This window comes from Chelon labrosus (assembly GCF_963514085.1).
Source record: "Chelon labrosus genome assembly, chromosome: 8".
NCBI lineage: Eukaryota > Metazoa > Chordata > Actinopteri > Mugiliformes > Mugilidae > Chelon > Chelon labrosus.
In genome coordinates this window covers 9,137,761-9,152,693 of record NC_140358.1, presented here as the reverse complement: position 1 = coordinate 9,152,693, position 14,933 = coordinate 9,137,761, and the positions used below count along the sequence as shown (strand labels likewise).

Sequence of the window (14,933 nt, the reverse complement as noted above, 5' to 3'; positions counted from 1 at the left end):
TCCCTGGGCTGTAGCTCCACTATACAGACATTCTTGAGCAGACTGGAGGGAGTTGTGCCCATATTAGGAACACGATACCTGATATCTGGCACAAATCGAGCCTTAGAGAATCAATGCCATCAGCCCTGGCAGAGCAGGGTCCACTTTTCACATTCGCACAGCTCTCCTTTTCACATCTGTTTTTGGGTTCATTTGATCATCGACACCTAGAAGTGACATAAGACTGATGAATTCAAGTTTATTATTACCCAGAATCAGATGCGATTATTAGACGGGAAGATGAGGATGCACGGTATGTCATTTTTTTATTTTCCAGTAATCCAGTCAGTAAATACAGCATCAGAAGAAGTCATGTTATTTTCACATCACGTAAGCTTTTAAGGATTAATTTATTTTATGTCAGAATGGAAAACTAAACCCCTAGAACATTCAGCCCAGACTTAAGAGATGTGATGTTACTGTCATTCAGACTGCTAAACGTAGTCAAACTGACAACAAACCATAATATCTTCAATATTAAGATGCCATGCTTGTGACCCCTTAAATTAAGCAGTGCCGACCTCTGACCCCTTGAACTGTAACAGGTTGCAGTTATGAAAAAGTTAAGAAAAGCTTAACAGAGCCCAGAGAGTGTAAAACTATCCAGAAATGAAATGCAAAGGTCTGAGAAAACTATTTAGTGTGGCATTACAATTTTATTGAATATCTACCATCTCGTTTTGGCCCTGGACACTTACTAATGGAAAAGCCATCACTTTTAATTTGATCAGGGTCTGACAGTGTGAAGATGACTTTATCCCACTCTGAAATATTTGGAAATTCATAGACAGCAGCTTAGGGCTACCTGCCATCCTTGCAAAGCTATTAAGATTATAAAACTATTCTTGGCATTATGAGAAAATCCATTCTCAGATTTATGAAACTCAAATAAAATCGTCTCTGGCACTAATCTTGTTTCTTGAGGATGGCTTCATCTCTGGAGCTCAACGGCTACATTCTTACACAAGCCTGACGTCCAGCAGGGAAGCACACCAGCCAAATGAGGAGACCAATTTAATCAAAAGCACAGGCTTCTGTTTATTGACCATTGCACGCACATGAACAGGTGAGAGTATATTTACACAGATGTAAACAGTCAGTACCTGCAACACAGAGGGAGAGAGAGAATGCAGTGTTTCTCTATCACACTCAAACACAGTACATCCACACATACACACACGTACACTTGCAGGCACTAAAACACACACACACGCACAGAGAATTTGGAGTATAAAGATAGAGTGGGCTGTCTGAAAACACAGAGCACAGCAGGCCTCTTTGGTCAGCTACTTCAGACAAGATTTCCAATGATCAAAGCTTATCACAAATCACTATTCAGTGAACAGAGACAGAACACATACTGGCAGAGCAGTAGGCAAACACCAAAACCTAGTTTTCCTTTTGCGGGTTTCACATCATTTAATGTGTCAGTTTAAGAACGGTGGTACACTTTTCTGTTTGTATATATTTTACTTATTTTTATTTTTTTACCCCAAAGAGCCAGCAGAGGATGGATGATTCATGCTCTGTAGACGTCATGGCAACAGCATTCAAACAGCAACTTGTTGCCAACACGCACGCACACAAAGTACCTGAATGGTCAAATAAGATAAGATGGAACAATGCCATGAAAGGATTTTTAACTATTCCCACTGCCACTGCAACGTGGACACGTGTCTTTACAAAGTAACTCAACGAACCAACTCAACTGCTACTCAACATTAATTCACCTTTCATTTGAGCCGACACAAATTTGCTAAATGTCCCACAACTTTCCGAAACATAAGGTAAATAATATAAAAGCAGCTGTTGGATAAAACACAGCAAAACAATAAAACGTCTGAGCATGCTCAATAGATGAGTGCAAATTCTTGTATTCTCCTTCTGCAAAAAATGCTCAATAACACAAGATATAAAATAGTGAACACCATAAATCATACTGTGAATAATATCTTCTCAAGAGGAATGCCTGATTAAAAAAAAAATGAAACAAAAAAACACATTAAATTTAGAAGTTCCTGCACAGCAGAAGATAACTGTGGAAAGCCTGCTCATCCTTCCACCTCTGTATCATCCCCAACACACAAACCCTCAATCAAACACTTCTATCCTCCCCTATCCATTTCTCTCTCTTCGTTTCACTTTTTTTCTTTAAATCTATCATCCTCCTCCGGCATACATTTCGCATGCAACCAGCTTATTTTATTTTATTTTTTCTTTGGCTCACCAAGATGCCAAAACACAAAACTGTTGTGTTCAGCTAAGTCACCAAATGTTTTCTGGCTTCAGTCCACATCAACACAGTGTTGCCAGGACGACATCATATCAACGCTTCCTGTTAAACCCGCATCGACAGCTGTTATACTCGGCACCCAAAGGAGCTCACAAAATCTTCCGTTCTTCTTGCACACCCACAAAAATAGCCTCTACAGTGTAGACTGATATACTGAAATAAGTTAAATGTAACACATCCAGGGACGGGAACCCTTTTAAAAGTCTGTCTTTGTAGGACTTTGTGTTGTTAAACTCCCGTTTAACTTTCAAGCTATTAAACCTCAAGAACTATAGGAACATCCAGCATTTAAACAACTGCTGTTGTTCTACTCGGGCAGTTCTCCAAGTGAAAAACTGCCACAGTACTAATGTAAATATCTGGTCATATCAGGGACGGCTTGATTAAAACAGTAACAGGTGGGCTTGTCTTGTGCAGATGATAGTATAATACTCACTGTATAAATTCTAGTCCATTGTGTTTTTGAGAAAACTGTCAAATTGTGAATGTCTTTCAGTTTTCAGTGACTGATCAGACAAAACAAGATATTCAACATGGGAATCGTTTGCGTATTGTGTAGGTCTGACATTTCACAGATTAAATGATTAATCAACTAATTTATAAATCTGATTAATGAATATTGAAAATAGTCATCAACTGCAGCCCTCCTACAAGCAGACAATCAGTCCAGAGAGACAATCAGGTCTCTGACTTGCCAAAGTCAAAATCCCTTGTGTGCTTCCTAATAACATGGTAGTAAGTTGTTTTGGTGTCAAATTCAAAGTTATTTTAACAAGATAATATGAATCATAATCTTCCATGTAACAATTGTAATAGAAAATGTGTGCATTTCAAATGGATATGAAAAATGTGATTCAGCTTAAAGTTCTTAAGCTGTGCTGCAAAAACAATACAAAACACTTTAAGGTTGTCTGCATTCAGTTTTCAGAAAAGCTGAAAATGCAGGACAGAAATGGCACTAAGCTTTCTCAGTTCATTTGGATCTCGTTTTCAAAACAACAGCCCTTTCGTTCTGCTGTGAGCGACATCAGCGTCTAAAATAAGGTGTAAAGTCTCTCTCTATGTCACAGTCAAAGGTCATTGGGAGAGATCCACGATTTTCACTGCCAGGTTACACTGCATCACATTGTTAAACACTATTTACAAGCAAATAGCACAAAATGACAGCCCGAAAACGCCCACTGAGGATATTGCTACCTTATGGACAGAGGTGTCGGTTTTGTTTTTAATTTATTTTTTCTCTTTTTTACAAAGGAAAAAGTCTGAATGACTGCCCAGTCACAATTGGCTCTGCTTCCCGGAGCTGATCCAGTATTGGGTTGCCATGCTTAAAACTACAATTCCCAGGCACTTGATTGTAACCGAATGTACAGTAAAGTTGTCCACTGGGTCAGCTTGATGCACAGAGAGAAGGCAGCAACATTCAAGGTCAGACCCGAAACACAAAAGCCCTCGACCTCCCATACAAAGAAAACAACAAGCATCCTCATGCATGCATATCAAAGTTATAGTACTCTTGGTATATACTGTACATCGACAAATTAGCTAGTGGTTGGTACTTGCATTAACACACTAACACATGCTGCTAGACCTCTGTGCAATGCTACAGTAAGGTGATTAAAACACAAATTTAAGCCAAACTAAGCAAAACTGACCAAAAAACCCTGCAAATAAATATGACTATATTACAGCAATGGCAGATGCCTGAGAGGTTTGGAAATGAGCAGAAAGAGACAATGAGGTAGAGACAGTGAATTGCCTATAGAGGAAGTGAGAAAATGTAACATGTGGTGGGGGAAAAAAAGGCAAGAGGAATGAGGAAAAGTGCAACATCCAAAGAAAGAAAGTGTAAGAGTGAAAGAAGGAGTGTCAGGTACTGGTCTTTTGCTCAATGGCTCGGGTCAGTTTGGGTCGGACGGTTGTCTGGGTCTGCACTGAGAGGCTATTTTCACATCCGAAAGCGGTGGTGGGGGTCTGTGAAGGGCGGCTCTGAGTCATCCATGGGCAGCACCAGGCGCGTGCCCCTCATCACCAGCTCATGGTCTCCATATGCTAACTCTCTGTCCAAGTCATCAGAGGTGGCAGCGCCAGCGAAGGCTGAGCCGCTGGTAGTGTGGGCACCTGTGGCATCTGTACTGACAGTAATGTCACCATAACTCAGGTTGATATCGCCGTCTGTCAGGATGAGGTCAGAGTCATCATCCTTCAGCTGGCACTCATTCTGGGGGAAGAGGAAAGGTGTCATACACGCACGCATTGTGAATAAAACTGTTTTCGCTCATTATTACTTTCTTTACTGCTATATCTTCAGTTTAAATATGAACCTCAGTGCTTCATTATTCATCAGTATAACCTTTTTCCATTTGTTAATACAGGATGTAGACTTAGCAAACGCAGTTCAGTAAAAATAGCTCCTGTTTTAACCAGCGTCTGACCTCATAGGCCTGAGGGCTGGTGAGGAAGCGGGCGAGGGGGCCGCAGCAGGGAGGCAGCGTGGCTGTGAGAGGGGGCCCGCTGTGAGTCAGGATGGGCTTCAGGTAGCTGGAGAGGGGGCTTGAGTCAAGGATATATTATGTAAAATCCAAAAAAAAACAAAAAACAAAAAAACACCAGGAGGCTGATATTAGAAACAACAAACAGAAAGGCCGCTGCAAAGTGTGGGGATGCCTGATCAAAGCAGCAGGAAAAGTGGAAAGAGAAAATACTTAAAATGCATGAAACTGAACGACCTTCACACTAGAGAGCCAACAGATGAGCTACTATGCCATTAAGTCTATAAGCGTGGCTCCCTCTGCTGCCTGTTAACGTGAACTAAAGTAGTCATCACTAAACTCCAATATGTTTGATTCCACCAGCAGTACGGGCATAAAGAAAATTTAATTATGTCTGAGATGCTGATAAAAACCAATCGTTCGTCAGCAAAGGATACTTGTGGTCGAAGTTGTACCAAATTCTGAAAAGCCAGGCACTTTCTTGTTTGGTGCTCCTTCTCTCTGAACCTTCAGCGATACTCATCTGGACACAGACAGAGAACAGTCACTTGGGCTTTTTTTCCAGTGATCACATTACTTTAATATGAATTCCCAGAGGCCACGCTTACCGAGTTGTCTTGATCAGAGTCCACTCCCACTCTGTTGAAGAACAAAAAAGCACATGTAAATCAGCTGCAGAACTGTGCTGTAAAGCATGTTTTCCCAGTTCTACGAGGTCCTGATCAGCAAGGTTTGATCAAAGGGAGGGATCTTAAAACAGAGCAGGGCAAAAGGTTATAGTCAATAATGCTTGAGTTCTAACGTGGCATGATAACCAGATGAGTTAAACACACGGACCATTAAGTTTAGACAATCAGAGACGAGCATTAGGAAGAATCAATCCACTTGACCTTATCCAAACCTCCTTCGCGTCAGAACTAAACAGTACTGAAACAAATCTAATCCAGTCTGTGCCTGGAATGGGTTTGAAAGCGTGTCGTACCGTATGCGCTGGCAGGACAGCATCTGAGTGGTGCCTCCTCCACAAACCCAAACAGTGAAGAAGACCACGAGCAGAGTGGTGGAAAACATCATCTGACGAGCGTATGTGGCAGTGTCCCTGATCGACAGGGCAAAGGTCATTGCACCCCGCAAGCCTACCAAGCACAACACAGAGAAAGTTATACACAAGGAAGCATCAGGTGATCTAATTGCAAGCCTGTGTTTGTTATTATTTAATCTACACAGAGCACACCAATACATTTTAAAGTTCCCCACTAACCTGCAAACATCATCATGTGCTGGAAGTTTGACCTGATCTTGTTACGTCGTCCCAGATTAAGAAGGAATGAGAGCGGGTAGATGTTAGCAGCTCTTCCCAGAAACACAGCTACCTGTGTGAGAACGAGGTTAAGAAGAACAACAAAACAAAAAGCAAAGCGACCAAAGCCTCTTCACACTGCGTCACACATGTCATGGTCTACTGTATGACACTGGGATCTTTTTCTTTTCTTTTGCATACAAGTGTAAGTGGCATAGGTGCATATTCCTTTGCTGATATGGGCACGCGAGCGGACATAGCTACTGCTCAAATCAAGCAGAAGGTTAGAAGGACTTGTGAGCTAACATGCAAATTCACGTGTAAAAGATACAAAAGCTCCAACAATGAACATGGGATTAAAGACGTGGTTCTGGAAGGTGAACAGAGTCAGTCCCATGTAGGAGAAAATGAAGTTCTCTGCCAGGAAATTTAACAGTTCAAACAGCTGCAAGAGAAAAGGAATAGTTTTAGATGACAGTGAAGGTGGTTCGCAATCAAATATTAATACACTGTGTTTCCCATCAGTAAGGTAAACTGACAGTTTCATTAGTTACATACTTTCCACGTTCAAAAAACACACTTCAGTATTCAAGACACGATGAAACCATTTCACTTCTACTGAAAATTAATTCAACTTTCACGACAAGAATTTTTTCACAGCCTTTCAAGATATACACTGATCAGGAATAACATTATGACCACCTTCCTGTGGTGTCTGGCAACAGAATGTTGTTAGTGGGGGCCTTTGGGTCCTATAGGTTGAGGGGAGGGGCCTCTATGGATTATCCCACAGATACTTGATCAGTTTGAGATCTAGTGAATCTGGAGGCGAAATCAACACCTTGTGCTGTTTTCGTGCGTGTGCCTGTGTCGGGCTGCATCCTGCTGGGGATGACTGCTGCCATCAAGGAGTGTCATTGCTAAGGGGTGGGGGTGCCTGGCCTGGTCTGGTCTAGGTGGACCTGGCATTCATGTGGATGTTACTTAGACGTGGTACATGTCTTAGTAACATCCACATGAATGCCAGGTCCAAAAGATTACCAGCAGAACATTGTATTGTAACTAGATGGTCAATGTTATTCACTTCTCCTGACAGTAGTCATAATATTGTGGCTGATCGATTTAAGGAAATAATATAAAAGAAGCTAAATATAGAACAAGAATGTAATCCTCTTGTGTTTATTTCAGATTCATTTTTTCTCTCACTAAGATTGTCAAAACACTAAACGGCTGGATTCAGCTAAGTTACTTCGTGTCGTCGGTCCACGTCAACAAAGTGTTGCCATGGTGACATCCTATGAACATTTCTTGTTAAACCCGCATTATGTGCAGCAATACTCTGCACCCGAAGGAGCTCACAAAACCTTCAGTTCCTCTTGTACACACATCAAAATATAATACAATGTAGATTTAAATTGATTATGTATTTTTATAATATTCTAGCTCTGCTTTTCAAGACGATTCAACAAGTACAGAGTGAGCAGTGCTGTGGTTGTAGACTGAGCCTGACCTGCTTGGTTCTGTCCTGAGAGTCAGGAGACAGGTTGTTGAAGGTGTAGTGGGCCTGAGTGATTCCACAGAAGAGCACTGCCACCACACCTGCAACACACAGAAGAGGGATGATCAATACACTCATTATTAACACTATGATGCATTAGCAAACTCATGCTTGTCGTTTTGCTTCCCAAAGAACTCTTCAGCTTGTTGACATGACCACATGTCCTCCAACTGGATACAGCCTGAAACCTTTTAAATTAAACAAATTCTGATCCTTTATAATGAGACGGCAATACTACTACCATCACCTTCAGACTGTGGATATGCGGATATGTGTGTGTTACCTGTGAAGCCACAAGCCTCAGCTAGCAGGAACGTGCTCCATGACATGAGGAAGAACAGAGCGGTCTCCAGCAGCTGGAAATCCCTCAGCTTGGTGAACTTGGTCACGTACAGAAAGGAGTCAAGGAATTTAGCAAGATACTCAGATACTGCTAAATGAATTCACATTACACTTTGACTTAGTGATTTAATCATCTGAGAAAACATTTTTCTTAAAACATGTGAATTTGAAGTAATAAATCTGCCATTAAATGGTTTGTTGGAAGTGGTTCGTTTCTTCTACTGTCTAGCAGCTTCTAATGAGGCAGCTTTGGAATAACATAACAACGTAAGTACACTTATCTAATTTTTCTTATCGAGTCAAGCTAATAATAATAATATAGAAACCCATTCATGAGATAGATAGGTTTTTAAGAACTAATATAAATTGAGAGTCAAATAACAGAAAAGATATGAGTGCGGTGACGACTCCAGTGGCCACTCCCAGAGCAAAAGAGCCACTGAAAACCCCCAGGAAAACCCCAAAAGACTTGAACATCGCCACGACTTCAAAGGTGTGGGTGTTGTCTCCTTGAGGCTGGTATGCTACTATTGACCTGACAAAAGATAAAATACAAACATTTAATGGCAACCACTTACCCAGACAGAGTGTTAAACCATGTCACACATCAATAAAAATAACAGCTGGCAGTAGGTTTATATGGTTAGAATTGTACAAGTTGAAGCCCACACAAAATAAATGTTGCGTTCAGTTGTAAAATCTAATGTAGCCGACTAACATGTACTGTAAACACTAGCCTTATCAGGCAAACAGCTCTGCCCAATTGCACATTCCACCGCCACAGTAGGTCTACTCGGGAGTTACACTATTTAGAAAGTATTTCAGGTGTGTCTCTGGGTGTCACAGCAAAATCTCCAACTCATGTAAAGTGAAAGGATAAAACAGAGTAATGCAGAGGTTGAAAGGTTGAAACAAAAAGAGCGTCAAACTTTATTATGATAGTTCAGTATTAATATTAAAAATGTTAAAGCCAAGTGCTTTGGTTTAAAGTCTACACTGAAGTGATATGGCGGACAACTTCTGTATTCTTTGGACTGTAAACATGGAGGTATGTTTTTAATGTGGTCATGATTTCTGGTCACATGTTTCCATCAAGCCTGCACAGGGGGGTGGATCAACTGTTAACCAACGCAAACCAAACCATGGTGTAGTTTTGGTTCACTTTACTGTCATTACTAACAATAGAAAAAAAAATTAGGAAGTTTCGTGTTCACCGATGAGTGACAAATTCACTGTTAAGACCGAGAAAACATTTCTGTTTGTGAGGGATAACAAAGATCTTTCATAGTCTGTAACTTATTCTAAAAGACATACTGCTTTTATAAATGGAGACAAAAACAGCAGGTTAAAAACATTCATTGACTGTTTCATTTTTGTTATGAAAAACCTTGTGTGGTTGAGAATCAATACTGAACTATCCAAATAAAGTCACTCAAAAGAACAGCATCGTCCTTCCCATTAAACCTGGCTCAAATAGCTTTAGATTCAAAGACAGCAAATGTAAAATATTTTAACAATTTAGCTGAGGTGTTTTTTTTTTTATAAAATGTGACCTTTATTATTAAATTTAGTTGCTACTTGAACCAAGTGTGACTGTAATCAGAGTCCACCTTCTCCATTTGCACCCCTCCCTCACGCACACTCACAAAACAAACCCCCAGCCATTTTGTCTGTCAAGATTCCTAGCATTCTGCCGACTCCTCGGCTCTCACGGCGTCCTCAAAATATAAAAGCAATATGTTCTCAGCTGACTTGCGACATCAAAAACACTTAACCAAAAAAAAGAAAACAATAAATAATGTAATGTTCTGCATCTCTGGTTGAATAAGCCGCAGTCTGAAAACAAATGGCTGGCGATTTGTCATGTTTGTCCCAAGGCACCGCAAAGGCACACAATGCCATGCTCTACTTAGTGCACCCGTTCAATGGGCCGGTCAGACTCTCTCCGTAGGGCCCGGCCCCTCCACTCTGCCTGCTATTATAACTTACAATTCTGTGGAGGTTACAACAGTTCCACGCAAAGGAGAGGAAAAAATGTTTTTAGTTCACATTTAGCAAGGCTTAACTGTGGAGCTGACGAATACTGCTTCCACCTTTTTTTTTTATTCAAATACTTTGAAGACATGCTTTGAGTGTTATGACTGGAAAACAGACTTACGATGAGAGAACAACGGCCACGGCATCATTCAGCACGCTCTCTCCAAACAGTAACGCATACAGGTCCACGTCCACCTGCAGCTCATTGAAGATAGCCAGGACTGTCACTGTGAAACAAAGACTAACAAACTCAGCTCCTGTGTTTCCTCCATGTCAACGAAATAATCACAGCAGGCGTCAAGAGCTGTGTTCCAAGTCTATACTATATGCTGATACTATATTTTACATGTCAGTGGTGAAATAGCATTATTTAAGCAATTAAAACATTTCACTGAAAAGATGTAATTGTAAGAAGAACCAAAAGATTAAAACTACAAAAACATTTTCAGTGTATTTACTACTCAATTATTTATGTGCTTTCAGAGTTCACCCTTTACTCTATGGATCAATTTCTATCTCAGTCTATACTGTTTTGTGAAAACACAATTGTTACACTCATGTTCTATGCAACTTCCTGCATTTAAACCAGTGTTTAGTTTCGGGAGTTTGAGGTGTTTGAGTCTATGAGCAGAACACTTACGACCAGTGAAACAGGTTTATAATTAGCTTAACCTGGAGGCAAAAAAAACTTTGAAGTTTTAGAATGCGTACCAGGGTCTGTGGCAGAGACAATGGCTCCAAAGAAGAGACAGTCAGTGAAGAAGAAGTCTCCAGCCAGCTGTCCCACCTTCTTCATTAGCGTCACACAGCCGTACATCAGCAACCTGAAGGAGGAATAGCAGGATTTTGCCAATCAACACAAACATAGAACCTTTAACACCAGTTACTGATGCATAGGAATACTGTTGTGGCATAGAAAGTCTTTTTACATGTATGTCTCAAATATTAATATTCTTACCCAATAACAAAACATGATATTACTGTGCCCAGAAAGGCATAAGCCAGAATGGATCCCATGTTAAGGAAAAAATGTCTCTGAAAGACAAAACAATTAACAATTATTATTTAATAATAAGACAAGAATGTGTCAAAAATATTTCCTAAATTAGATAATGAGTCACAATTTAGTTTTTATTACCCTTTTCAAGCTGTAGCCTGCATGAAAGATGATAGGAGGTAGGAGAATATTGAAGAACACTTCAGGGTCAAAGGTCACCTGAATCATACACACACATACATACAGGACTTAGGAATGAAACAACAAAAGATAAATGTTGTTTTCATGGATATTTGTAGGATTTTTTTTTTTTATCAGCAAAACAACTTAAATTTTATTAATTAATCACAACTGACACATTTGGGACACTGTGAAGTAGAATCCAGGACAATCAACAAAAAGGTGCTGTAATAGTAAAATGACAAGATGGAAAAGGGGAACATCTGCTGTACTAATTTGGAACAGTGCAACATTAAAATGTCATAGTATGACACAATATGGTGATGAACGATGCTCAACCACCAGCGTGCGGTGTTATGGCTTTAAAAGTGCAACCTGTGTAGCTTCACTTGTTGCTTTTGCTGTGTGGGTAGTATTTCCTTAAGAATATAGCATGTAATCGCAACCGTTTAGCAGACAGAATAGTCTGTCCAGAGTGAGAAACACACCCCAGCACATGACCACTGACTAACTCTCAGAGGGCAGCCCCCTGCAATTCATTTTGTTTTAAGAAATAAGACTTTGTCAGCGCTGTCAAACCCTTTCACAAGCTTTAGACTGGCTGACTTGATTCTGTCCTTCTAAAAACAAAACAGCTAACACCATCGAATGACAAAGGCTGAAGCTAACAGTTATTTTCATTATTCATTTCAGAAATGTAAAATTTCTGTTACCAAAAAATGTAGGTGAAAAATGTAGATTTGGTTTTCTACAGTGTTGTTCGCATAATTCACTTGTTTATCAATGAAATGTTTAAAAAATATATAAAAACTATGTTGGTTGTGTAGTCATTTAATCATCTGATTGTGTTAATTCTGTAGTAACCAAGTATGTAGTTTAGTAAGTAAGATGTAGAAAGATATCTAAAAATAATCAATGCAATTTCTTGCCATCAAAAATTACAGTTCACATGACAACACGATACACTGTACCTTGCGCAGCATCTCATTATCTTGCATGTCGTTCACTCCGTTGGCACTGATCTCTCCTTTCAAAGTGTACTCGTAGAATTTGCCGCCAACATTGACCAGCAGAGTGGCGGGGCTGGCGTTAACATGGCAGGTCAGGTTAGCATTGTTAACATCCCGAGGAACATGAATGCCATAACGCAAGATCACACCAACAATTACACCTGGGAAAAGAGGCAGAAAGAGAGTTATTGAAACTCTGAGGCCAAAAGTTCTCCAGGGGATATCACTAGGAGAGCCAATGAGAGGTCGACATGATAGCAGGAAAAATGATGGAAACTAGCACTTGTAGCTAACTCTGGCTTGTTTACAGCAAGTAACTTGTCTGTTGATTAATGAGCATTGTCCCTATCAAATAAATAAACAAATAAAATAAAAAATTATACTGAGGAAAGCTTGAAATTGAACAGAGGCATTAAATCTTTAAGTAGTATTATTTTCTGGAAATTAAAGGGAGATAAAGTACAAATCTCAGCTTTACAAGGCCAAATATCATGAGCTCAGCTTCCACTATGAAATAAAAGCCTGGAAAATCTCTATGTGAGAAAAAATTAAATTGTCAGACAAATTAGAACCACATGTTTTAGACTCTCAAAGGCTCCACAACTTTGTTAAAGGTCCTACATAGCCACACATGTTCAGTTAACCAGGCTGTAAAGACCTGTTGTGAGTAGGAAGTTGAGTGGAGCTACTGTATGCTGAGAATTACATGACACCAAACACTATGAACTCCTTACAATGATAACATGTTAGTTCCTCTAATCCTTTTAAGAGCTAGTGCACTGGACCAAATAAAAATCACCTGGGTGTGTTGGTGACTCAACAATTTTTGATAGAAACACAACTTAACACGGTTCTCGAGTCACTGAAACAACTTCTCCCAAAAGCCAACATCGCATTCCAGTTAAAAGTTGGGACTCAAAGGCCAATCATAGCCTTGTGATGAACGTTCAAATGTGTGGTTCCTGCAAGACTCACCAAACCGAACACCTAGTAACTTGGATCCAGAAAAAAAAAACCCAATAAAAACATGCTTGATCCATTAAATTAGATTTATCAAAAATCTGACACCTGCTTATGGTGAGGCAAAGATATCCTGGAAACTGTAGTTATAAGCAGTGACAGTGTTTGCTAATGGTCAAAGGACTGAACAATCAATTCATCTTTTGTATACAGTCATATTTCATTACTAAATGAGGTCTATGAGGCCTTATTGGTATTTTTAAGACTTTTCAACATCGGCATATATCCTGCTTATCATTTGTGAGTAACAGTGTGTGAGTGGAGGAGGTAGCAGTGAATCATTGTTCAGCCTAATCAAATGACATCCATGTGAAGCACATTCATACTTAGCCTGAACTCACCACAATGTAGGGAAGTGAAATTCTGGGCAGGCTTTTTTTACGCTAAGCTAGTTCTCTCTGGGGGGGCACACGTTGTAGCTGCTTAGATTCTGAATACCAAGCAGGGTGCAGAGGAGGCGTTTACAGCCGTAACTAAGCTTGTTATACCTTCCAGCATCAAACCAGATCAGCCTGCTGCCTGTATGTACTAAAATATGCTACAGCTCTGTAAGTTACTGCCAAGGTTGGAGTGATATAAAAGCTAATGCTGACACGAAATCATTCCAAATCTAATCAACATCACAAACTGATAGTAATGGCTCTGGTGACGTCTCTCAGTCACGCCGAAGCATCTCACCATAAATCATCGCCAGCCCGGTTTCGTGCAGAAACCTGAACCGCCTGTGTTTGAACAACCAGATGGTTAAGATGGTGAGGGTGAGGAGCATGATGAAGATCAGCAGGTCTGCACTGTCCTGCCTGTGGCTCTCCTCAGCTTTTTTCTCCGTAACGATGTTCTCCATGGCACTGTCCTCCTCCAGGGGTGATGATGCTCGGCAAACACAGATGCACCCAGACAGGCACACTAGCATGAGCAACCACAGCGTCCTCGTTGCCCTCCAGGCACTGTTGACAGTCATTTTAAAGACCATTGCGGCTATTCGGCGGCCAAAGGCTGCAGCGCTGCCGAAGATAAAAACAAACTTTATGCAGATATTATTCACGAAGTGAGGGGAGTAGGCAGCAGGAAGACGACAGCAACAGAGAACCAAATTCCGGCCCGGAAGTGAAAAGTAAATTTTCCAGAAAGTGTAAGATGTATATTTCGTTGTAAAAGCACCATAGCATTTTAAAATGACCTGAAAACACACATCTTACTACAAAATATGTTTGGGAAGTTTATACGAGCTGTGAATGAAAGGAAATATATATGCGTTGGTTTTTCACGGAGTAATTCCACAGGTGGTGATAAAAATCGTAACCGTCGACTCTTATTATGAAATCCCCGATTTTCATCATCCTGAACAGGAAGTGAAACCAACAGTCCCTTATATCTCTCTTCTTCTTTTTTTTTTTTTTTAATCTGCTATAGTTATCTTTTGCGAGATTAATAATTGAATCAGTACATTTTGCAAACATGTAAACACTCTTAATTTAATGTTATAACGTGTCTTTTAATCTGTTTCTCTGCATATACAGCATTTTTCTTTTCTTTTTTTTTTTAAAAAAAAGGTTAAAAATACAGCTTAAACATTTTACTTGATCAATATTCGAGTAACCTGTTTTTAATTTTATTTTCGCTAATCTCGTCGGTGTAACACGTCTCGCGATACAGAATAACTAA

The 14,933-nt window shown here is 40.0% G+C and overlaps 1 protein-coding gene across 1 annotated transcript; it reads right to left on the bottom strand.

The window, feature by feature from the left end:
• Positions 1–349: 349 nt before the first annotated feature.
• On the bottom strand, positions 350–14,244 carry slc9a6a (solute carrier family 9 member A6a). The gene is made up of 16 exons (XM_084550015.1): positions 13,947–14,244; positions 12,210–12,409; positions 11,200–11,277; positions 11,020–11,096; positions 10,773–10,885; positions 10,183–10,288; positions 8,419–8,559; positions 7,966–8,072; positions 7,635–7,723; positions 6,456–6,569; positions 6,086–6,197; positions 5,807–5,960; positions 5,433–5,463; positions 5,262–5,347; positions 4,768–4,873; positions 350–4,553 (listed from the first exon to the last, which is right to left on the bottom strand). The coding sequence occupies exons 1-16, from the start codon at positions 14,239–14,241 to the stop codon at positions 4,281–4,283; spliced, it is 2,082 nt and encodes a 693-aa protein (XP_084406141.1). The 5' UTR covers positions 14,242–14,244; the 3' UTR covers positions 350–4,280.
• Between the last annotated feature and the right edge of the window lie 689 nt (positions 14,245–14,933).